This window comes from Ictidomys tridecemlineatus, chromosome 16 (genome assembly GCF_052094955.1).
Source record: "Ictidomys tridecemlineatus isolate mIctTri1 chromosome 16, mIctTri1.hap1, whole genome shotgun sequence".
Taxonomy (NCBI): Eukaryota; Metazoa; Chordata; class Mammalia; order Rodentia; family Sciuridae; genus Ictidomys; species Ictidomys tridecemlineatus.
Genome location: NC_135492.1, coordinates 24,194,015 through 24,221,092, shown reverse-complemented (window position 1 = coordinate 24,221,092; position 27,078 = coordinate 24,194,015). Strand labels below are relative to the sequence as shown.

The 27,078-nt window shown below is 37.9% G+C and overlaps 1 protein-coding gene across 1 annotated transcript; it reads right to left on the bottom strand.

Annotated features, from left to right (window-relative positions):
* Positions 1-1,905: 1,905 nt before the first annotated feature.
* LOC144371258 (uncharacterized) lies at positions 1,906-23,000 on the bottom strand. Its single transcript, XM_078033667.1, has 3 exons — positions 22,907-23,000; positions 3,673-3,778; positions 1,906-3,589 (listed from the first exon to the last, which is right to left on the bottom strand). Exons 1-3 carry the CDS (start codon positions 22,998-23,000, stop codon positions 1,906-1,908), a joined length of 1,884 nt encoding a protein of 627 aa, XP_077889793.1.
* Between the last annotated feature and the right edge of the window lie 4,078 nt (positions 23,001-27,078).

The following is a 27,078-nucleotide window of genomic DNA, read 5'->3' as shown; positions in this document are numbered from 1 at the left end:
TAGTTCAGCATGAGAGTATCACCACTACTGCCAACCCCCCCCCCCATGTCATCTTGGTATTCACTAACAGACAAAAGGGAGATGGAGAATTGAGACTGGTCTTGCTTCAAGCAAGTGGGCTTGGGATTGATGTCAGCCTATGCAGAAACCTCTTACATGTGGCTCTTTGTATGCTGGGAATCTATGAAGAGCACTAGGGAGAAATGACTGACACCTCAGAGAGGGCGACACCATCACCCAGCGCCTCTGCTGCAAAACACACCCTCCAGTAACATGACGAGCAAACCCTGGGCAAGACTTGACTGAATGAATGGCAGTTCTTTGTGAGAAGTAGATATGAGAACCACAGGTTGCTTTTGTAAATTGTCAGGGTTTGAAAATACAGCGCAGGGTTAACACTTACAGCTATGATATTTATATTACTATTATTTTAAATTTCTCCTGAGAAAAGCAACTGCTTTATTGCCTGAATACGCATGTTGGCTCCTACTCTCTTGGGTCTTTCTCCTCTCCCTGATTGGGAGCTTGTATACCTCTCCGGAGTTGTAGATCCCTTAGGGTGTACTGCTACTCTATAAGGTGAAATGTTAAACTCATGATTCAAACTAGGGATATCTGGGCATTATTTTAGTATCCCTAGGTCCTTCCTATAAGTGTCTTAATTTTCCCATAAATACAAACAAGAGAGTATATAATTTACATAAATAATATTATCCAAATGATACTTGATTAAACATATGAAATAATTAATGGAGAGGTTATAGCATTATTTACCCAACAGAATGTTTTACTATTGCATCGATCCATTAGCAAAGTGAATAGTGGGAGATGTGTGACATAATAACATCATTAAATGCATGACAAGGTTAACATTAAGAAATTCACACTTTATTTAGCAACCAATTACATCTGTTATAAAATATAAGTAAAAACGCTCTGTAAAACTTGCATGGTGGACCATGCTTTGACCATAGGGATGTGAGAAGCTTTGCAAGTTCAAAGTCAGGCTCCATAACTTAGTGAGGACCTATGCAACTTAGCAAACCCTATCTCTAAATAAAAAAGAAAAAAATCTGAGGATGTGGTTTACTGATTAAGTGCCCCTAACTTAAACGAGCTCTGAAAATTTTAAATTTTAAATTTCATATAAATCTTAAGAGACTTCTGAAATAATCAACTCTGAGTATTATTATTTCTCCAGTTGTGAAAAAAGAGACTCTTTAGTAATTGTTGATTTATACTAAAATTATATCCTTTTAGGGATGCACAATTCTATACTTGTATTTCCTTATTTCTATCATATCACCTAAAGATGTTAAGAAAAATTTCAGCAAATGTCCAAAGCGATTACCCATTTTCTACATTTAAATGATTTTTTTCCCTCCTAAATCCCAAATACTTCAAGGGATGGGCTATAGATATGAAACTTACTACCATCTTTATATTTGTCAAGGTGTTTTTGTAAATATTTTGCTGTTATCTAAGGTACACACTTTGAACAGATGCTACTCCACATTTGCTACAGATATGAGGTCAGTAATTAAAAAATGTCGGAAATTTGAATACAGTCTTGGACACATTCTTTGGGTTTCTATATGCTATAAATCCTCCAGTGTTCTAAAAATGATGGATCAATGGCCAAAAGCTTTGCAAAAATTTTTCCGTACATCTTCTCACTCATATGAATTCTGAGGTGCTGAGTAGGGTGTGAACAACTATTGGAGACTGTGTCACCTATTTTGTATTTATATGATTTCTGTGCTATCATATCTCTGGTGTGAAATAGTGTTGAACTACTGTGAAATAGGGTTGATTCATCCTTAAAGACATTGATGCAATGTTTTCATTGTAAAACTTCTCTCCAGTATAAAATCTATAATGTTTAGTAAGATGTGATCTTCAATATTAAAAGCTTTGCCATTCTTCACATTTATAGGACTTCTCTCTAATATGGGTTCTCTGATGTCGAGTAAGTGATGATTGTTGATTAGAATCTTTGCCACATTCTCTACGTTTGTAGGGCTTCTCTCCACTGTGGATTCTCAGGTGCCGAGTAAGTACTATTTTTTGATTAAAACTATTGCCACATTCTTTACATCTGTAGGGCTTCTCTCCAGTGTGGATTTGCTGGTGCTTAGTAAGTGATGATTTTTGATTGAAACTCTTGCCACACAATTTACATTTGTAGGGCTTCTCTCCAGTATGAATCCTTTTGTGACAATTAAGCTGTGAGATGCTATTAAAAGCTTTGCCACATTCTTTACATTTGTAGGGCTTCTCTCCAGTGTGGATTCCCTGGTGCTGAGTAAGTGATGATTTGTGACGAAAAATTTTGCCACACACTGTACACATGTAGGGCTTCTCTCCAGTGTGCATTCTCAGGTGCCGAATAAGATCTATTTTTTGATTAAAACTTTTGCCACATTCTTTACATTTGTAGGGCTTCTCTCCAGTGTGGATTCGCTGGTGCTTAGTAAGTGATGATTTTTCACTAAAACTCTTGCCACATACATTATATTTGTAGGGTTTCTCTCCAGTATGAATCCTGTTGTGGCAATCAAGATTTGAGTTTTTATTAAAACTCTTGCCACACACTTTACATTTGTAGGGCTTCTCTCCAGTATGAATCCTTTTGTGACAATTACGCTGTGAGATGCTATTAAAAGCTTTGCAACACTCTTTACATTTGTAGGGCTTCTCTCCAGTGTGGATTCGCTTGTGCTGAGTAAGTGATGATTTTTCACTAAAACCCTTGCCACACACAGTACATTTGTAGGGTTTCTCTCCAGTATGAATACTGTTGTGGCAATCAAGATTTGAGTTTGTATTAAAACTCTTGCCACACACTTTACATTTATAGGGCTTCTCTCCAGTATGAATCCTGTTGTGGCGATCAAGATTTGAGTTTCTATTAAAGCTCATGCCACACACTTTACATTTGTAGGGCTTCTCTCCAGTATGAATCCTTTTGTGACAATTAAGCTGTGAGATGGTATTAAAAGCTTTGCCACACTCTTTACATTTGTAGGGCTTCTCTCCAGTGTGGATTCGCTGGTGCCGAGTAAGTGATGATTTGTGACGGAAAATTTTGCCACACACTGTACACATGTAGGGCTTCTCTCCAGTGTGCATTCTCAGGTGCCGAATAAGATCTATTTTTTGATTAAAACTTTTGCCACATTCTTTACAATTGTAGGGCTTCTCTCCAGTGTGGATTCGCTGGTGCTTAGTAAGTGATGATTTTTCACTAAAACTCTTGCCACACACTTTACATTCGTAGGGCTTCTCTCCAGTATGAATCCTTTTGTGACAATTACGCTGTGAGATGCTATTAAAAGCTTTGCCACACTCTTTACATTTGTAGGGCTTCTCTCCAGTGTGGATTCGCTGGTGCTGAGTAAATGATGATTTTTCACTAAAACTCTTGCCACACACATTACATTTGTAGGGTTTCTCTCCAGTATGAATCCTGTTGTGGCGATCAAGATTTGAGTTTCTATTAAAGCTCATGCCACACACTTTACATTTGTAGGGCTTCTCTCCAGTATGAATTCTCTGGTAATTTTTAAGACTTGCGTGTTGACTGAAACCTTGGCAAAATAGTTTACATATGTGGGGCATCATTCCAGGGTTTGTCCACTGGTGACAAATAAGATTTGAGATTTATTAGAAGTTTTGTCACATTCTTTGCATTTGCATGGCATATCTTCTGTATGAACACTGTGATGTTGAGTAAAGTTCTTGAGTGCATTGCATTCTTCACATTGGTAGGTTTTCTCTGCAGAATAAATTTTTTGGTGATGAGTAAGGGTTGAAAAACTTTTTAAGGCTTTCCCACACTTTTTACATTTACAGGTCTCTCCTTCAGTCTAAATCCTCTGATACTTAACAAGTTGTAACTTTTCACTAAAAGTTTTTTCACATTCTTTAAATTTGTAGAATTTATCACTGTCATAGTATCTGCTGTGTTTAAAAAATATAGCAAAGCATTTGCTTGCTCATTATCTTCTATACATAGAGGGCTCTCTTTCTGTATAAATTTTCTTGTATTAAGCAAGCTCTGCACTGTGGTTAAGAGCCCTTTCACATATCTTACACTTGCAGGTTTTCTCTTGGCTATGAATATTTTAATGAATACTAGTTTTTGATCACTAAAGCAAGACTTTCCTACATTTTTCATCTTGGTAAATTTCCTTTAGACAAGGACTAGGATTTCTCTATATTCATAATTTTTATCACCAATATAAATATATTGGTCATTACTCAGGGTAGAAACATGGCTCTTTGTGTTACTTATAGCATTATCTATATAGTGCACTTTCCACAAATCTGTATCAGAATTGTCATTGAGCAATAGTGGGGAAGTAGAAACATTTCTACAATTCTTAATATTATCCATTTGGGCACAAGGAGAAATTCAACTTTTGTTTCAGAAAAATGGACATTTTATAAAGAAACTCCCAAAAGGATCACTTTTAGAAACAACTTTTCTATGCAAATGTTTGAGTGGAATTTTAAATCAGTGCTACTTTTATAATTGGCCAAGTTGAAAACTGATGCATGGACTAGATTTCAAATTTTCCACTTTTCCTTTCAGTTCAAAAATGGCTGTGGATTTATTCTTAAAGACATATAAATCTCCTCAAAATCATTGGAATACATTGAATTTTTGTTTCAGATATTAATTGTCTCTGGTGTCTTTTGACCATAAAATTTTTATCATAAATAGGGACTACTGATTGATTTTGTCTATTATAATACAATTTTTGAACTTTACTCTCACCTATATTTTCCCATTGTTTTCTTGGTTGTATATAGTCAAAGTCACACTTTCCATATCTTCCCTCTCTCTCTTTTATTCCCTGCTCTGGTGAAATTTGTCGAGGATGATGAGAAGTCATGGCTGTAATAAATAAAAATAATAAACATGTTTACTTACTGTACTGGGCTGAGTATATTTTTCAAACCCAAGAAATTACAGCAAAAAAACCATCAGCAGGGGAGTGGATTATTAAATCCAAGTCCATCATTACTGTAGAAATATATAAATCAAATAAAAATACACACAGAAAATTATTTTGAAGATTTTCCTAATCATCTTTGTGTTCACAGTATCCAAGATGAGTACATTATTATGGAGAGTAATATAGTAGAGAAAAATACATTGTGTTACTCAAAGACTTTCCTCCTTTAGAATATATTTTAAAAATCTGCCAACTTTCTTCTGTTTCATTAAAATATAAAAACATAAAATATGTGAATATTTGGGGACTGTTCAAAAAGGGGTTCCTGCTTACCAACAGGAAAGAAAACATGGCTAAATCGACTGTAAGCAAAGTTATGAATCACTCAAAGGGAATAGTCAATAATCATTTAAAAGAAGTTTACTGAACTAAACCAACACACAAAAAACAGAATAAAAATTAGTCAAGAATTGTTAATAATAGTAATAATCAGAAAATGTATGTTGAAAGACTTTCTTTAGTAAACGTCTGAAAGAGTCAGGGGTAGTTGTACATAGCAACATAGGAGGTTGAGCTAGAGCATCAAAATTTGAAGGCCAAAGTAAAAAATGCAAAGTGCTAAATCGCCCTTTATTTCTCTTTCCAGTATTAATAAACACATCTCAGAAAATAGAAAATATGAAACATTCAAGCAGCTCAGTTTTCTCCAAGTTGTAAAGACTCAAAGTAAATTTTAATCCAAGTTTAAAAACTCAGGATACTGAGAGCATCCAAGAGAAAAAGACGGGTCACCTAGAAATGTGTAACCATATAATTGCAAAATCCTTAGTCGAATCTTCACAACACAGGAAGGAATTCAAGTCTATCAATATTCAAGGGATGAAAGAATAAAATTATCAACCAAGACATTATATTCACAGCTACTGCCTTTCAAAAGAGAAGGAAAATGAAGACTTTAAACATATAAAAATATACACACTATTCATCAACACTGGATCTATTCTCCAAAAAGTACTAACGGTAATCCTTCATAATAAAATGTAAGTGCACAACATCATAAGTCATATGAAATTTTAAACATTTCTTGGCAAAAATAATTCTATTTTATTGTAATGACATGTCTCCAAACATGTAATTTTGCAATAGAATTTGAAAGAAAAAAGCAAACCAGCAATACTGTTAATAGGCATATATACCTGTAACAAAAATATGATTTTAAAAGGACACATAAATATGTTCAGTTTTTTAATACAGTGAAGTCGAGTTGATACTCATACAAAGCATGAGTACGAGATTCTTCATTTTTAGAATTTTTTGTTGGCAAATGCAAGATTACAAAATTCTGATTAAAACAAAACTTGGATATCTGAATTAACTCTAAATATTGCAACTGTACATAGTCTAAAGGATACTCTAAATCTAAGAACACACACATAATGAAAACAAAGGGATATAATAATAACACATACAAAAGTGATCAAACAAAACCTGGGCTGTCTAAATTATAGTACACAAAACATAGTTTAAGACAGTTATAGGTAATAGAAGACATTTTAAATTAAAAATAACTTTGAAAAGAGGCAAAAGAGAGAAAAGGACCCTTTCCCTAGGTTCTGAATTAAGAATAAATACATTTGCTACGTACTTCATACTTCCCAAACACACAAAGAAAACACCGAGAGGGTTGAGTGAAAACAAAGAATCACTGACATACTAAGAGACATTAATCCCCACTTACTGAAAAGGGAAATACAGTGAAGCAAAATGGTAATCACAAAGCATAAGATTTTGAAAATATTTTGAAACTACTATAGACTTATAGAATCTGTGTTCATAATCACAAGTGGGATATTATGCTGGTTAGATCAATTTTATATATTAAAACAAAGGTTAATAAATATTTAAGTGATAGTTATTTTGTAACCAACATGGAATAAATATTTGGAATCAAAAGTGGTAGGGATATTCAAAAATCCCTAAATATGTGTCAGTTGATTGAACACTCTTGGGCATGCTGTTGTTCAAAATTGAAAAATTAAATTTAAAGATGTTTATATGACTTAAAGTTAACTAGAGGCTCCATGTAGTATTCGTCAACCTACTATTGTTAAAAAAAAATTTTTGCAGAGAAATCTATTCTTTAAATTGTATAAATATCCCCCAAAATACAAATAAGACTATTTCCCTGCTAAAAAAATATACTAAAAGTTACAGCATTCAACTGTAAATGAAAACATGGAGTCAGGTAAACGGAGTTCTTAGTGAGTGTGGCAATAAGCCCTCACATCAATAGCAAATTAAAAACATCGCACACCAGTGTTGTTAGATTGTTATTCAACAGAGCCATCATGGGGGACGCAAACCAAATATCCCTTGAGAAGAATGATGAGCAATATTGGAATATACAAACTATAGAACTTTGAAGTCAAAGAATTTATTCTAATTATATATTTTACAAAATGTATGTATACTAGGTTAACTGATATGTCACAGAGAGAATACTGCAGAATTCTAGAACGTGAAAACATCTGTAAACTAAAGAAGCAGCTTTCTGAACAAAAGAGAATAGTATTGTGATGAGATGACAGAAATGAGCCCTTGCTTTCTAGGCATTCTTTCTTTTTTTTTTGAGATGTAAACTTTGTAGAGATCTATTAATAAAAATTTAAATTAATTTTACTGAAATGTATATTTAAAATGTTGGAGACAGTAAGTTTTATTTTGCGGTTTTCGTTACAATGAAAATTAAAAGATAAAGAGAATTGCAACATTTCTCAAAGCTACGTTTCAAATAATGTGGTCTTTATCCTATAAATAAGAACAAGCTCATCCATGTACAAATGATGAGCATACATTTAACCTCAGCTACTAGGAAGTCTGAGGCAAGTGAATTGCAAATTCAAGACATCCTCAATAACTCAGTGAGAACCTCTCTCCAAATATGAGTGAAAAGGAGCTTGGGGTGTAGTTCAGCATGAGAGTATCACTGCCATCAATCCCCATTACACTTATGCATAGAAAACTTCAATTTCTACGTACATGGACAGAATGAAAAGCCAATCAAGATAAAATACAAATGTCATGGACAAAAGAGGCTTAATATTTATACAAGCAAAAGCACATATAATATTATTGGCAATACAAACATGAATCATACATATCTTAGATTGTAAAGCAATTAACTGATATGAGGAAACCCAGTCCTTAACAGGGAACCAACAGTATACAATTAAAAAAAGAAAAAAAAAACCAAGCAATTTGTAAATATCTACCAATGTATTATTTTACAAATCCTCTAACTCAAATAAAACTTACACCATCTCTCAAAACAGCAGTCTTTGTCCAACTTGACATTCATTCCATGGCAGATAATTTCACAGAAAATCCATTACACACATCAGAATAAACACTGATAAGGAAATTTTAGTGAAAAAACGTATAATTAAGATTAGAGAAACTGACTTATGATAGTAATGTATTACAATGGGTGCACCTAGAGGTCTCCAGAAATGTGCAAAACTTTCCTGCATATAATGGAAGAAGGGCTGGAGTTGTAGAGTCGTGTTAGAGAGCTTGCCTAGCATGTGTGAGACCCTGGGTTCAATTCTCAGCACCATATATGGATAAATAGGAAATTCATTAAAAACTAAAAATATTTTTTAAATTATGGAAGAGCTGTCAGATAATATTGACACTCACAAGGCAAAGGGAGAGTTTTGCTGTTAATTTGAATGTATGGAGGAAAAGCAGGATACTACATAATTTTAAAGCACAAAACACAGGACAGGTTTTTCTGATAACAAGAGAAAGAATTCAAAGCTTCTCTAAAATATTTTCTGCTGGATAATGTCTCAATGAACATTTTTGATTGTAGGCTTCCTCCCATACCTCAACTATGTCCTCTGCTATATGTGGGCCACAGGAGTTGACATCACTGCATTCCTCTAAGTCAACCATATTTCAAGTGAAAGATATATATCTTGCCACCAAAAGAAAACATTAATGGTGAAAATAAACATCATTAACATTTTCTTGTCAGCACCAAGAACTACCCCATCTTCTTTATTGAAAGCATAAATCTGCAACACATTCTTGTGGAGAAGTTCCCAAAAGATATACTTCAAGGGAAGAAAATTAAATAATGATAATTAGGAATTTTGAAGGAAAGTTATGCTCACCCACAAAGACTAGGTTGCTGTAGTTCTCCAACATCACTTCTCTATATAAATTCTGCTGGGAAGGATCCAGGCAGTCCCATTCCTCCTTAGAGAAATCAATAGCGACATCCCCGAATGTCAATGGCTCCTGAAATAAAAATTGTTAGATCAATAGAACATGGACCAAACCACTATTCAGTTTTTAATTGGAATTAAGAGTTTGTAGAACCGACTGTCATGTAGGAGAGTGACTTTAATTATGTAATAAGATACTTTCCATTATCTAATTCAGAGGAAAATACATGAGTCCAAATACAGTATATTTATACCATATCAGAGTGATGTGAAGGATATATACCATAACCCAAGCACTGAATAAAAGCCCAACTTTTAACTTTTCTGCCATCAGTGAATGTGAAATTTGGCAGACATTCCAGATGCAAATCAGACTTCTCAAACATATTCTCATAAGGTGATTGTGTACAAGGGAGAAAAAAGACTGGTTAAATAGCTTTTGAAAACAGTCTTGTTCCTATTCTCTCTGGTTTCTATCCATGAGATAGATTGAGATCCCCAATTCAATTAGTTTCAAGAATCATCCATGACACATTCCCAATGTGTAAAATATTCATAAAATATTAATGTTTGGAGACAGGTAAAGTGACACTTCCACCTCGTGAAAAGACAAACTTGTAATATTTCAAGTTCTATAAGCAGTTCAACGAGTGAATCAATTTGGTACAATAGAATGAACAATGGGTTACAGAAGATTTCAAGGAGGAGATTAAAAAATTCTTAGAGGAAAACAAGAACATAGACACAATATATCAAAATCTATTGGACACTATGGAAGCAGTACTAGGAGGAAACTTCATTGCATGGAGTTCATTCTTTAAAGAATAAAAAGTCAATAATTAATCTGATACTTTATTTCAATGCCCTAGAAAAACAAATCAACAGCAAAAGCAGTAGAAGGCAAGAAATAATCGAAATTAGAACTGAAATTGAATTAAAAGAAACAACTAAACCTTGACAAAAAGTTGGTTCTCTGACAGACCCTATGCTAATGAAGACAAAGAGAGAGAAAATTCAAATTACCAGCATACATGATGAAAAAGGCAGTATCCCAATAGACACTACAGAAATAGAGAGGATATTTAGAAATTATCTTGAAAATGTATACCCCGATAAAATAGAAGACATTCAAGGCTTTACAAATTTCTTAAGTCATATGATATGCCAGATTAAATCAGAAAGACATACAAAATTTAAACAGACCAATATTAAATGATGAAATACAAGATGTCATCAGAAGCTTATCAACCAAGAAAAGCCCAGGCCCAGAAGGATACAATGCCGACTTAAACAAGACCTTTAAAGAAGAAATTCAAAATACCAATATTCTTTAATTTATTTCAGAAAATACAGAAAGAAGCAGCACATCCAAACTCGTTCAATGAGGCCAATATCACCCTGATCCCCAAACCAGGCATGGACAAATGAAAGAAAGAAAACTTCAGGCCAATATCTCGAATGAACATAGATGCAAAAATTCTGAATAAAATTCTGCCAAATTAAACACAAAAACATATTAAAAAGTCGTGCACCAAGATCAAGTGGGGTTTGTCCAGGAATATAGGGTTGGTTCAACATATAGAAATCAATAAAGGTAATTCATCACATCAATAGACTTAAAAATAAGAATCATATGATCATCTCAAGAGACACAGAAAAACCATTTGACAAAACACAGCACCCTTTCATTTTCAAAAAATTAAAAAAACTAGAGATAACAGGAACATACCTCAACATCACACTGGCTCTCTACATTAAGCCTAAGGACAACATCATTCTAAAGGGAGAAAAACTAAAGGCATTCCCTCTAAAAACTGGAACAAGTCAGGGGTGCGCTCTCTCACCATTTCTATTCAACATATTTTTTGAAACACTGGACAGAGCAATTAGACAGATGAAAGAAATTAAAGGAATAACTACAGGAAAAGAACTTAAACTAGCACTATTTGCTGAAAATATAATTCTATAACTAGAAGACCCTAAAAGCACCACCAGAAAACTTATAGAACTAAAAATGAATTCAGCAAAGCAACAAAATATAAAATTAACACATATTTTTAAAAAGGCCTTTCTGTATATCAGTGTCAAAGCCTCAAGAAGGAAATAAGAAAACCTACCTCATTTACAGTAACTTCAAAAAAAGAAAACATAAGATACTTGGGAATCAACTTAATGAAAGAGGTGAAAGATCTATACAATGAAACCTACAGAACCCTAAAGAAAGATATCAAAGAAGACCTTAGAAGATGGAAAGATCTACCTTACTCTTGCATAGGCAGAATAAATATTATCAAAACGACCATATTTGATAAATATTATCAAAACAAAAGCACTGTACAGATTTAATGCAATTCTGATCAAAATCCCAATGACATTTCTCATAGAAATAGAAAAAGCAATCATGAAATTCATCTGGAAAAATAAGAAGCCCAGAATAGCTAAAGCAATTATAAGCAGGAAGAGCAAAGCAGGTGGTATGACTATACCAGACCTTAACCTATACTACAGAGCAATAATAACAAAAGCAGCATGGTATTGGCAGTAAAACAAGCTGCTAGACCAATGGTACAGAATAGAGGACACACAGACTAACTCACAAAATTACAATTATCTTACATTAGACAATGTTGCCAAGAACATGCATTGGAGAAAAGATTGCCTCTTCAACAAACGGTGCTGGGAAAACTGGAAATCCATTTCCAAAAAAATGAAACCCTATCTCTCACCATGCACAAAACTCAATTCAAATTGGATCAAGGACCTAGGATTTAAACCAGAGACTCTGCATCTAATAGACGAAAAAGTAGGCCATAATCTTCATCACATGGGGCTAGGCCACCCCAACTTTCTTAATAAGATGCCTACAGCACAAGAATTAAAAACAAGAACCAACAAATGGGATGGATTCAAACTAAAAATTTTCTTCTCAGAAAATAAAATCTGAGGTGAACAGAGATCCTACATCCTGGGAGTAGATTTTTACCCCTCACACATCACATAGAGAACTAATATCTAGTATATAAAGAACTAAAAATTGCTAAGCAAGAAAAAACCCAATAATCCAAAAAACAAATTGGCCAAGGTCCTGAACAGACACTTCTCAGAAAAGGATGTAGAATCAATCAACAAATATTTTTAAAAAAAGTTCATCATCTCTTGCAAGTAGAGAAATGCAAATCAAAACCACTCTAAGATATCATCTCACTCCAGTCAGAATGGCAGTTACCATAAAGACAAACAACAAGTGTTGGCAAGGATGTGGGGGAAACAGCACACTCATACACTGCTGGTGGGACTGCAAATTGGTGCAAACAACATGGAAAACTGTATAGAGATTCCTTTGAAATTTGGGATTGAAAACAGCATTTGACCCCAGTATTCCTCTTCTCAGACTATTCTCAAAGGACTTGAAAACAGCATACTACAGGGTCACAGCCATGTCAATGTTTATAGCAGCACAATGCAGAATAGCAAACTGTGGAGCCAACCCAGATGCCCTTTAGTGGATGATTGGATAAAAATATGGGGCATATATACACAATGCAATTTTACTCAGCAATAATAAAATCATGGCAATTGCAGGTAAATGGATGCTATTGGAGAAGTGAAGTGAGGCATACCGAAAAAATAAATGTTGAATGGTTTCTCTGATATAAGAAGGCGGACTATAGTGGGGTAGGGAGGGGGAGGTTAGGAGGAATAGATGAATTGTACATAGGGCAGAGGGGTTGCAGGGGAGGGGATGACGCAGGGAATTAGCAGTGATTGTGGAATGTGATGACACCATTATCCAAAGTACATGTATGAAGACCCAAATTGGTGCCAACATACCTTACATACAACCAGAGATATGAAAAATTGTCATATATATGTGTATTAAGAGTTTTATTGCATAAAGAAATAGGTACATATATAATGGCATAAATTAGCATGAATATACTTTCTATACAAAGATATGAAAAATTGTGCTCTATGTGTGTAATAAGAATTGTAATGCATTCCACTGTTGTCATGTATTTAAAAAAATAAATAATTTTTTATACAAAGAAATGTGTTGAAATCCATTGGGAACACTATAAGCCTATATGCCTATATATCTTAAAAACTAGAGCTGGAAGGGAAGATGCATGAACAACATGAGAAACCAAGAAAGAATGTGCCCCAAACAAAGATGCTACATTATTAGAATCCATGGTCAGAATAGCAGGATAAATGGGAGAAGGTACATAATTTTCTGTGAATTAAAGGATGATATGAGACCAAATACAGGCAGCAAAGGATTATTTTGATAAATACTTACATAAGCAAATACAGAAAGCAAAATATTCCTTCAATAAAGAGATAGAGATTTTGAAAAAAAAAAACCCAGAGATCCTTGAAATGAAGGAAACAGTAAACCAAATTAAGAACTCAATAGGAAGTATCTCCAACAGAATAGATCACTTGGAAGACAGAACCTCTGACATTGAAGGCAAAATATATAATCTTGAAAAAATAAAGTTGACCCCAGTGAAGATGGTAAGAAACCATGAGCACAAGATTCAAGAATTGTGAGATAATATGAAAAGACCAAGGGCTGGGGATGTGGCTCAAGCGGTAGAACGCTCACCTGGCATGCGTGCGGCCCGGGTTTGATCCTCAGCACCACATACCAACAAAGATGTTGTGTCTGCCAAAAACTAAAAAATAAATATTAAAAAAAAAGAAAAGACCAAATTTAACAACTATTGGGATAGATGAAGACATAGAGGTCTAAACTACAGTAATGGACAATCTATTCAATGAAATAATACCAGAAAAATTTTCAAACATGTAGAGTGAATTGGGAAATCAAACACAAGGATCGTATAGGATACCAAATGAACAAGATCACTCAGGTCTACACCAAGGCACATCATAATGAAAACACCTAGCATACAGGAGGAGCAGAGCATTTCAAAAGCCACAAGAGAATGAAATCAAATTACATATGGGGAAAACCAATCAGGATCTCAGATTTCTGAACTGAGACCCTGAAATCTACAAGATCCTGCAACAATACAAACCAAGCTCTGAAAGAAATGGATGCCAACCAAGAAGCATACCCAGCAAAATTAAATTTTGATTAGCAATTAGATTTTGATTAAGATGTTATTTTATGACAAAATAAAAACCTTCTGTCATACACAAAATTAAAAGAATTTACAACCAGAAACCTGCACTACAGAACACCCTTGGCAAAATATTCCATGAGGAGAAAATAAACAACAATAAAAAATCAGAAAAGGGTAGTATCACTCTAAAGGAAAAACCTATCAAAGAGAAACTGACTTAGTTAAATACCAAAAATACACAAAAATAACTGGGAATACAAATCTTGTCTCAATAATAACCCTGAAAGTTTAGTTCCAACTCAGCAATCAAAAGACAGGCAGATTGGATTTAAAAAACACCAACAATATGCTGCCTCCAAGAGATTCATATCATAGAAAAAGACACCTACACACTGAAGGTCACAGGTTGGAAAAAATATATCACTCAGGTAGGGGCTGGGGCTCAGTGATAGAGCACTGGCCTAGCACATGTGAGGCCCTGTATTTGATCCTCAGCACTACATAAAACTAAATAATAAAGGTATTGTGATCATATACAAAAAATAAATATTAAATCACATACTACCACTCACATGGACTGTGGAGGCAAGCAGGGGTTTCCATTCTTATATCAAATAATGTGGACTTCAAGTGAAAGTTAATCAAAAGGGATAAAGAAGGACACTACATTATGCTTAAAGGAACCATACACCAACAAGACAGAACAATTATAAATATACACACCCCCAAAACAATGGAGCATCTATGTTCAAACAGACTCTTCTCAAGTTTAAGGGCCAAGTAGACCACAAGACAATAATTCTGGGTGACTTTAACACACCTCTTTTACCACTGGATTGATCTTCCAAACAATATCCAGACAGAAACTATAGAACTCAATGATACAATCAACAACTTAGATTTAACTGACATACATAGACTATTTCATCCTTCAACAGGTGAAGAGACTTTCTGCTCAGCAGCAAATGGATCCTTCTCTAAAATAGACCATATGTCATGCAAAAAGCAACTCTAAGCAATACAGAAAAGTAAAGAAACTACCCTGCATTCTATCAGATCATAGTGGAATGACATTAGAAGTCAATAATAAAAATAGAACCTACTCCAACACCTGGAGACTAAATAATATGCTAGTGAATGAACAATGGGTTGCAGAAAACATCAAAGAGGAGATTTTAAAATTCTTAGAAGTGAATGAGGACACAGATACAATATATCCAAATCTCTGGGACACTATGAAGGCATTACTAAGAGGAAAGTTTATTGCATGGAGTTCATTCCTTAAAAAAAGAAAAAGTCAAATAAATGACCTAAAATTATATTTCAAAGCCATTGGAAAAACAATTAATCAACACCAAAAACAGTAAAGAACAGAAAATAATTAAAATCAGAGGCGAGATCAATGAAATTGGAACAAAAGAAGCAAATAAAAATTGACAAAGTGACTGGGAATGGTACCACCATTTGACCCAGCTATCCCACTCCCTGGTCTATACCTAAAGGACTTAAAAACAGCATACTACAGGGACACAGTCACGATGTTTTTAGCAGCAAAATTCACAAGAATTAAACTGTGGAGCCAACATAGATGCCCTTCAGTGGATGAATGGATAAAGAAAACATGGCAGTTGTACACAATGGAATATTTACTCAGCAATAAAATTATTCACCAATAAAATTACTCACCAATAAAAGAAAATAAAATCATGGCATTTGAAGGTAAATGGATGACATTAGAGAAGATAATGCTAAGTGAAGTTAGACAAATAAGAAATAACAAATGCCGAATGTTTTCTCTGATATAAGGAGGCTGACTCATAGCGGGGTAGGGAGGGGGAGCAAGGGAGGAATAGATGAATTCTATTTAGGGCAGAGGGGTGGGAGGAATAGGGAGGGGAAAGGGATTAGCAAGGATGGTTTAATACAATATACATCATTATCCAAAGTACACATATGAACACACGAATTGATGTCAACCTACTTTATATACAGAGATAGGAAAAATTGTGCTGTATATGTGTAATAAGAATTGCAATGTATTCCGCTGCCATATATTTTCAATTTTTTAAAAAATTTTCAAAATGAAATGTTGGCTCTTTGAAAAACAAATACATTTGATAAAACCTTATCCATGCTACTGTAGAGGAGGAGAGAAATACTCCAATTACTTAAATCCATTATGAAAAAGGAAATATCACCCTGAACACTAGAGAAATACAGAAGATAATTAGAAATTATTTTGAAAATTTGTACTGCGATAAAACAGAAAATATTGAAGTCATCAACAAATGTCTAGAATCATGTGACTTACACAAACTGAGTAAGTTAAACAGATCATTTTCAAGCAATGAAATAGAAGACACCAACAAAAGTCTATCAACCAAAAATAAATAAATCCCAGGACTCAATGGATACAAGACCTTCAAAGAAGAACTAACACCAATACTACTCAAATTATTCCATGAAATAGAAAAGGAGGGACCACTTCCAAACTCACTCTATGAGGCCAATATCTCCTTGATGCTAAAATCAGACAAACACAGAAAAGAAAGTGTACTTCAGACCAATACCTCTAAAAAGCAGAAGCAAAAATTCTGAGTTAAAATTCTGGCAAATCAAATACAAAAACATATCAAAAAGATGGTTCATCATGATCAAGTGGGATTCATCCCAGGTTTGCAAGGTTGGTTCTACATACAGATATCAATAAATGTAATTCAGCACATCAGCAGATTTAAAGATAAGAACCTTATGATCATCTCCACAAATGCATAAAAAGCATTTGACAAAATACAGCACCCCTTCATGTTCAAAACACTAGAAAAACTAGGGATAACAGGAACTTCCCTCAACATTTTAAGGCTCTCTATGCCAAGTCTCAGGCCAACATCATTCTAAATGGAGAAAAACTGAAGGCATTATCCTCTATAATTGGAAACAAGACAGGGATGCCCTCTCTCACACTTCTATTCAATATAGTTCTTAAAACAATGCTGATGATATGATTCTGTACCTAGAAGACTCAAAAAGCTCCACTAGAAAACTTCTAGAACTAGAATTCAGCAAAGTAGCAGGATATAAAATCAACACCCATAAATCAAAGGCATTTCTGTATATCAGTGACAAATCCTCTGAGAGAGAAAAGAGAAAACCTACCCCATTCACAATATCCTCAATTAAAAAGGATACTTGGGAATCAACAAGAGGTGAAGGATCTATACACTGAAAACTATGAAATACTAAAGAGTAATCAAAGACCTTAGAAGATGGAAAGATTTAACTTGATCTTGAATAGGCAGCATTAATATTATCAAAATGACCATACTACCAAAAGCACTATACCGGATAAAAAAATGTGGCTCATATACACAATGCAATATTACTCATCATTAAAAAAGAACAAAATCATGCCACTTGCATGTAAATGGATGGAGTTGGAGAAGATAAATCTAGGTGAAGTCAGCCAATCCCCCCCCAAAAAAAATGCCGAATGTTTTCTCTGATATAAGGAGGCTGACTCATAGTGGGTTAGGGAGGGGAGCATGGGAGGAATAGATGAATTCTAAATAGGGCAGAGGGGAAAGGGAGGACACAGGGGATTAGCAAGGATGATGGAATGTGATGGACATCTTTATACAAAGTTCATGTATGAAGACTTGAATTGGGTGTCAACATACCTTATATACAAAGAGAGAAGAACAATTGTGATATATATGTGTATTAAGAGTTGTAATGCAAAAAAGTCCATGTAGAATGGCATAAATTGATGTGAACATACATTATATACAGAAATATGAAAAATTGTGCTCTATGTGAAATAAGGATTATAATGCATTCCACTGTTGTCGTGTATTTAAAAAAAATAATAAAAAAAAACAAAAAAATCATGATCTAAAAAACATCTAGAAAAAAAGAAAACAAACAAACAAACTACTAACTGAGATAGGATGCATTTGGTGCTGCATACCTGATATATTCATTGGTCTGGAGGCTAAGGCAGGGGGATCACAATTGTAAAGCTTACCCTAGCAACCGAGTGAAACCCTGCCTAAATTTAAAAATAAATAGGCAGTAGTAATTTTTAAAAATTAAGAAAAAATTAAATTTTTTTAAATAAAAATTTTAAAAGGACTGAGAATAGTGTTCAGTAATAGGACACCCTGCTTCCAATCCCCAGTTTCACAAAAGGAAAAAAAAGAATGAAAAAAAGTCCTTTCCAAAGTTACAGAAAAAAATATTTTTAAATTTATACATTGTATATGTGAAAAAAAATTCTATTCCTCAAATGACTCCATTAAAGAGAACAAGGAGAAGTGACAGATGAAAGAAACCAATTGCCTCACCTTTAACCCAACTCTTCTAAGAAAGGAGAACAGAGATTGTGAGAGAAACACAGGCAAGAGCCGTGAACAGCCCCTTGAAATAGCAGGTATCTACATGTCCCTTCATCACAAAGCAATCAACGTCTTTAGAAAGGAGGGACTGCACCATAAAGTCACATTGAACACAAATGGAGACAGTGTTGAAGAACATGTGGGGTTATCATGAAGGTCCACAGAAACAGATGTGGACACCTGTCCATATGGGGACACAGCACACTCCTCCATAGCCTGGTTCCAGAGGATGTCCATTTGGTAATAGATAAATAATAAACTATGGAAAATAACCATTTCTGGCAATCAGCCACATTTTGTTTGCCATATTGCATACAGTTTGACCAATACTATGAAACACCATGTCAGTTTTATATAGCTGTCACATAAATGTCACATTTCACATATAAGCATACTTAAATAGTACATCTGCAGAATTTGAAAAAAAAACAAATTCAGATCAGCAAAAGACTGAATTGAACATCCTGGGTATAGATGATAGGACTCCTCATTATAAAGAGAATGGCTTTCCTCAGGTTCGTCTAGGATAACACCCCATCAAAATTTCACCATGGTTTCCTTTCCATTGAAGAAGGGACCAAAGCAAACAGTTTGAAAATTCTCCTGGAAGGTTAAATCCATATGAAATTAGCCAGGAATTCTGAACTCTAAGAGCAAAAGCAGGAGCTATCATTACCAGGCACTAATGCATGTTATAAAATTATCATATTGCAGTAATTTGAGGACCAAAAAAATCACAATGCAGAAATTTCATAGATGACTGCATATGTATGTAAATGTCAATTTTATTGTGAAGTGCACTGAAAAGGCCTAGCTAAATGCCACCATCTCCAGCAGAGGATTTGATATGAATGAACAGACAACCCAACGTGAAGGGAGGTGTGGGAACTGGAGGCGCAGAGCACTGGTAGGGCTTGGGTGCAGGACGTGTGTGGTACTGGATTACACTCCAGCATCCCAAGGAAGCAAATATTGAGTAGAATTATATTTCAAAATTACACCAGAATAGGAGGCTCCTGGATTCCCTTCACAGATGGATACAGCAAATAAACACCTACTTCTGTTCTGAGTCCCTCTTAAATAAAGTTATACATGGACGGAGAGACCTATGCATTGGACCACTCAGAAAATCTACCATCCAAAGGGCAGGCAAAGATGGGGGACACGTGGGCATTAGTCCTGCCTTGAGCCATGTGCCACATAATTGGGATAGAATACCCCCATCCAGTGGCACCCAGAGTAGAGGAAAACTGATTGGCATCACAAATGGAGCACATGGGACACGAAATAACTTGTAGCTGGAAACACAATTTGTCTGGTGCTCATAGAAGAAAGAGCTGGATATACACAAGTATCAGGACGAGAGAAAGGGGGAGATTTTCAATGGCTGTGGAGGGTCATGATCTTTATCTTTCATGGGACCAGGGCAGAAGGGGAGTGAGGTCAAGTCCCAGTTTATCCCTAGAAGGGATTTGCAGCATGATCTGCAAACTGTGGCTGCTAACAGTTGAGCTCCTCCCCAGCCAGTCCCCAAGGGTAGACAGGACAAATGCAGTCCACCCAGCAGCCAGCCTGAGCCCTCTCCCCCCAACCTCAGCAATAACTCCAGGTCTAGCCAGTTTTTTCTGGAAGAAGGATCTCCAGGCACTCAGGGTCCCAACATTTTTCCCATCTAATGGACTCTGTCCTAACCCACGAAGCTTTGTGAGCAAGGGCAACTGCACATGTGCATATCTCCCTGGATCACAAAGGAGGGGGCGTCACATTGATGTCTGAGTATTCCCTGTGCTACAATCCACACCAGGAGTGCAGCAAAAGGGGTCAAAACCCTGTTTCTTTCTAGAACAGGCTCACACCACCTTCCTGCAGTGGGCACAGGCAGCCTGGCTTCTAACAAATTGCATCAGGAATTCAGTCACCAGCCAAGTAGGAGACCTTCTGCAGCCCGACTCCAGCTGTGGGAAAGGCTCCTATCAAATAGGTAAAGGAACTAGTCCTCCAATGACGTGGGTATGGAGAAAGACACCCCCTCACATGGGGCTAGAATATCAGTTTAGTGCAGCCATTTTAAAAAATAGAATGGAGTTCTTTAAAAGCTAACAACCACTCTGGATGCATTTCCAAAGGAACTTGAACTAGTGTGTTCATAAATGGCTGCATGCCCATCGCTGTTCCAGGGTCCACAGGAGCCAGGATGAGGGAACATCTGAAGTGGCTTCTGGATAAGGAGACTCCTCTCAGCCGCAGGGCAGTCACATGTTCCCCTGAGAAACTTCTTTCCCTAAATGCACCTGCTCATAAGTCCACATGTGGCTGATATGTACCAGACGCTCAGGAGACCTCAGATGAGCCAGGTGTGGGATCCCTGTGTCAGGCAGAGCCAAACCAAGACCAGAAAAATGTCGCAGAGGGCACCAGACCCCTAGGAAATGCAGTCCACAGAGACTTGCTGCAATCAGTTCATAGGACCAGGATAATACGGAATATTCAGCTTAAAAATAGTGTTAAATACCATGGATCAGTTTTACACGGGTGCCATATGCAGGTGGTGTTATGTGTAACTCTGATGCACTAATAAACAATCCAGCATGCTTTACTCTTAATGGAAGCACCCAATCCTAAAATTCATCCACAAAGTTAAATATATGTAAACTTAACCAAGAAACTTTTGAAGTATAAGAGCAGAAAATTATAAGAGAAAAAAATAATAAGAAGTTATTTCCTAACGCGTGCATTGTGAAGCTGTTCTGTTACAATTGTCATCACGGAATCACCACGTCAACAGAGTCCACCCACGAAACCACGTGGTTGTAAAAATCATGCACTTAATTGCAACGGAAAAGTCATTATAAATCAAACCCTAACCAGGCCAATCTCAGCAACTTAGCTAGACCAGCGGGCAGAATAAACACTAAAAACTACCAGGGAGAAAGCTCAGTGGTAAAGCACCCTTCTGTTAACTACCAAAACACAACAACCACCAAAAGAAATAATAATAATAAATAAATAAACTCCACAAAACTAGTTTAGGAATAGGCAAGGTCCCTGTTCACCGCAGCTTCCCTCCTGCAGGAAAATGGTGTTTGGAAATATGATTTTTTTTTGGGGGGAGGGGGGGTGCCGGGCATTGAACTCAGGGGCACTCCACCACTGAGCCACATCCCCAGCCCTAGTTTGCATTTGATTTTGAGGCAGGGTCTCCCTGAGTCTCTAAGTGCCTCACCAACTTGGGGAGGCTGGCCTTCACCTCGCAATCCTCCTGCATCAGCCCACACCCCCAGCTGCTGGGAATGACAGGTGTGTGCCATCCGCTGGCTTGGAGATTTGATTCTTCTAGTGCTGCCACCTGTCAATCACCACAGCCCGGGAAGACGCCAGGCTGCCTCCCTCACCTGCCACAGAGATAGGACTTGAGCAGGGGCTGAGGCTGCCCCAGGGGATGGGAGGCTGCCAGGAGTCTCCGCCACTATCAAATTCTCCACCCGGCTAGCCAGGGGGACAGAGGGGCACTGTCCCCAATGGGCTCAGGCCTGTGGTTGCAGAGAGCCCTCGGAGTCAGGGTCCGCCAACTCGGGTTCCCTACACAGTGGGTCCCGCCAGATGGACTCCCTGCCCCGCCTCCCTCCTGAGCCTCCCTGTCCAGGCACCAGGTGCCACTGCACACTCACCATCCCCTGGTGCCCAGCCCCCAAGCCTGCCCTGGGGAGCTTCGGCTCCTGCATGGCAGAGCCACCCGGGATACTGGGCACGAGCGAAGCCTGAGTCCAACTGCAGGAATCTGAGTGGAACCCAGGACCGCGGAGAAATAAATCCCATTCCGAGCGCGGAGGCCCGCCCCCTGCTGCTGGCTACGCTCAGGATTGGACAGCGCTCAGCACGGGGCTTCCGATTGGACAGGGAACCAGTCAGTCTCCGCTCTCCACAGCCTGAGCCCAGAGAGCCTTCTTTTTGAGTGACAGGGGGTGATATCTGCTCCAGGCAAGGAGGAAACAAGAATGGCAGGGTTTGGGTGCAACTTTTTTCTTTTCCTTTTGAGGTCTGGGCATTGGGTCAGGGTTAGAATGACCAGAATTCTAAGTTCTGTTGGGTTTTGATGTTAGGAAATTGAAGTCATTTCTTGACAGTTTCCCCACCTGGGCCTCCTCCTATAATAAGACCACCCAGAGCGTCTTCGGGTGCTGACTTGTCCTCTGTTCATCTGTGCAAAATTCTCCAAGCAGAACTGGCCTTTCGCCCCTTGGGAACTGCCCAGTGGTGGAGGCTCTCGACTGGGCCTGGCAGGCGCCCTGGAGGAGGCTCCGACCAGGTTGGCAGCATGAGCGCTGATGTTCCTCCAGCTGAGTTGAATCTATCTGGAGCCCACGTTGAGGCTGGAGGCAGAGTAAGGAGATCAGCACAGAAGAGACCCTGAGAGCGCAGACCTGGGTAAACCCCAGCTGCACCCGGGCTCCCGCACTCTCTGGACACTGGGCATTGAATTCAGAGGACTTGACCTCTGAGCCCCGTCCCCAGCCCTAGTTTGAATATTGTTTAGAGAGACAGGGTCTCACTGAGTTGCTTAGCACCTTGCTTTTGCTGAAGCTGGCTTTGAATTCCCCATCCTCCTGCCTCAGCCTCCCCAGCCGCTGCAATGACAGGCGTATGCCACTTTTTTTTTTCTTTCTTTTTGAGAGAAATACCTGCAGTGGCCACAGGATAACAGCCTTGCACAGATCAAGGCCATCCTGGGTGCTCTCCCTGGTTCCCAGGCAATGGGATCCTGCCTCCTCCCAAAACCAGAGACACCCTGTCCAGGTGTGCATCCTTAGTATCAGCTGAATATGCTGCACTTATCAAGAAAAAAAAAGAGAGAGACCCTACCTGCTTGTCTTATGCAAACAAAGCTGATGTGTTTCCAAAGAGAGCTCTGGTCTTGTCCCCCCAATTCAGTGGTGCAAAAAGTCACATAATACAGAGAAGACTTCTCCTTAAGAGGGGCGCAAGGGTCTCTCTCTTAATGAAAAACAATTTGCGTTTTACTGGGAGTCCAGGAAAGACAACTCCAGATTTTCCTAATTTGGAAAATAACTCTATGGACTCAATGCAACCTGCTCCTCTCTGCCTTAGTTAACCGTGGAGGCCTCGAGGTTACCTGCCCCCTGGGACACCTGCAGATGAAGGGGGGGGTCCTTTCTTCTCCATGCAGCGCCCTGAACCTCCACCTTCCCACAGGCTCCAACACCTTTGACAGCATCCAATGGGGGAGCGGTTTAGAAATTTCTGGAATGTACCTAAAGACATTTCCTCATCCGGCTATGATGCTATCAATTTGGTCCCATGGTCCTTTTCAGTACTGTTTATCTTCTTCTGTTCTATTGGTTCATCTTAGATATACATGACCATAGAGTCCATTGTGGTAAACTTCTCCAAACATAAAATATACCTTATTCTCCTTAGGACCCCATTTGTGTGGGTGGCAGGATGGGTGGATTCACTTAGGTATTTTCATACAATTAAATAGAAACTTTATGGTCACTTCATGCTACTCTCTTTCCTGTTCTTATGTCCCCTCCATTCCTGTTGCTCCCCCTTTCTCACATCTAGTGAACTTCTCTTCTGGACCCCCATTCCTTGTGACGTGGATAACACATATCAGGGAAAACATGTGCCCTTTGGTTTTGGGGGATTGCCTTATTTTACTTTAGCATGATAATCTCCAGATCCATTCATTTACTGGCCAGTGTTATGAAGTCATCCTTTTTTAAAGCTGAGTAATATTCCACTGTGTATACACACCACAATTTCTCTATCTATTCATCTGTTGGTGGGCATTTAGGCTGGCTCCATAGCTTAGCTAGTGTGAGTTGTGCTACCATGAACATTAATGTGGCTGTGTCCCTGTAGTATGCTGATTTTAAATCCTCTGGACATATTCTGTGGAGAGGTATAATTGAGTCAGAGGGTGGTTCCAGTCCTAGTTTCTTGAGGAATCTCCATCCTGCTTTCCAGAGGGGTTGCAACAATGTGCAGTTTCTCCAACAAGGTGTGAGCATTCCCTGTCCCCCACATCCTCACCAATTTATTGTTACTGTATTCTTGATAATTGCTATAGTAACTGGAGTGAAAGAGAAGCTCAGTGCAGTTTTAATTGGCATTTCGCTAATTGCTAGAATATGTTGCCTTTTCAGTATTTATTTTTTAAAATAGTTTTTTCTATTAGAGTTGGACCCAATAACTTTATTCTATCCATTCCTTTTTCTGTGGTGCTGAGGATGGAACCCAGGGACTCCCATGTGCTTGGCAAGCACTCTACAGCCGAGCCTCAGCCCCAGCCCTCATTTTCAGTATTTTTTACATTTGCTTCTCAGTAACAGCAGCCCAGGTATTTGGGGGACGAGTTTTGCTGCATTTATGAAATGGGAATATTTCTCTTGAAGGAAAACTGAGAAGGTCAAGGCACATGCCCAGGATTCCAGGGATGAGCAGTACACAGTTGTCTTCCCCAAAATGAGGAGAAGATTATGTGTCTGAGAAGAGGGAAAGAGCCAGGGACCCCTGGGGTCAGAACCCCTTCTTCCTCCATGAGGGAAATGATTCATTATTATTGCTGTTACTTTTCTTCACCAAAATGTGAAATTTTCCTAAATTACCGGTTCCACTAAATTTGGGTTCCTGGATGGAGCTCAGATTTGTCTTGAGAGGCAAGGAAAAGTGAATAACCAACCCAGTGGTTCCAATAACCAACAAGCTAGACCTTGGGCTCCTTGGGGACAAAACACTGGGTTTTACCCAATAATTAACAATCCAACAGCACCGGACACCCAATTAATGGGGGATGGAAAATTGGATCAGTGGGTGTGGGGGTCTGTGGGTGTCCAGCTGCAGGAGCTTGCCTCTGGGTGCATTCCTTGCATCTGGGAGGTTTTTCAACACCAATGATATAAACAAAGTGGTGAGAAAACTGGCAAAACCCTCTGCAATATTCTAGCCAGGAAAATTCATGAGCACTTTAAAAGCATCTTCATATTTACCCTCAGTCAAATGTGCCTCAATCCGAATGAAACCATTTGAAAAGAGTTGTCAACATGAAAAGTTTCTGAAATCTGCTGGTTTGTGGATCACTGCAAATCCATATGAGTCCATGGCTAAATACATAAGTAAAAATAGAAATCTAATAATGAGCATTTTCTTAAAACTTCTCTCTTGAAAACACTGCCCTATTTGCTTTGATAACTAAATCACCATTTAATCATTCCTCTAGCAACACTTGAGGTCCATAAAGAACTGTGGAACACGTCTGGTTGGGGCAGAAATGTTGAGATACCAAAAAGAAAGTTACTCTGAACCTCAAAGGAAAAGATTCATAAATCACCAGAATGCAGGAATGCCCACAAAATATTTGAAATTAAAAACAAGGTACTGGGGTTGGGGCTCAGTGACAGAGCACCTGCCTAGCACCTGTGAGGCACTGGGTTCAATCCTCAGCACCACATTAAATAGAAATATGTAAAATAAAGGTATCCTGTCCAACTAAAAACTATTTTTAAAAATAAAGATGAGATTTATGAAAAAGCAACTCCCTGCAATGCAGCATTTCTCCTAGACCAGCTTCCTGTACCCCCAAATACTACCATGATGTAAGCAAGGTTAGAAAAATGGGTGAGAAATTGCAGAAGTCTGATCTGGCCCCATCCTTAGTCCAGCTCCAGTTAAATGTCCCTCTCCAAATAGCAACACCTCAGACCACTTATTTGCTGTCTCTCTCTTTAGGGTTATCTCACATTTTTTCCTTTCTTTCTTCTTGTGGTGCTGGGGATTGAACCTGGGACCTTGTGCATGCAGGGCAAGCACACTACTGACCTCACTACTGACCTCATCCCCGGCTCCTCACGTTCTTTCCTGAATGTGCATCTGCTTTTCTAAATAGGTGTATCCATGCACCTGACAAATCAAGTTCTATTCTGCCATGAAAACCAAGGAACCTACTTATTCTGAGCTGATGTCTCTCTCTCTCCCTGGAATCCCTTCCCATCACATGACCTCTCACAGCCAGAGTCAGACTTGAGCTTTGGAATTGTGTGGGGTTTTTATTGTTTGGGTTGTGATATCACACACATCACTGGAGGGAGGTAACCAGCAGCCATGCATTTGTTTAATAAGGAAAGTACAAGGTTTGGTAGCACATGTCTGCAAGGCCAGGCATTTGGGAGGCTGCTTCAGGAGGATCTCAAGTCAGAGGACACAGTTGGCCTCTTAGCAAGACCCTGTCTCAAAATAAAATATTCAAAGTTCTGACACTGGTGAGTCTTCATGAACAATGAAGGGTCAGAATTCCTGTTTCCACAGTCTCCCCTTAGGATGCTGTGTGTAGGTGTGTGACTGTCACCTTCCAACAGGACCTAGAGCAGTTGCTGGT

Coding starts and splice junctions, on each gene's coding strand:
- LOC144371258 (XM_078033667.1), bottom strand. CDS start 23,000: ATGCTGCCAACCTGGTCGGAGCCTCCTCCAGGGCGCCTGCCAGGCCCA. Junction 3,779..22,906: donor TCCCAAGGGGCGAAAGGCCA/GTTCTGCTTGGA, acceptor TTTATTCTGCAG/AGAAAACCTACCAATGTGAA. Junction 3,590..3,672: donor TGCAAAGAATGTGACAAAAC/TTCTAATAAATC, acceptor ATTTTGCCAAGG/TTTCAGTCAACACGCAAGTC.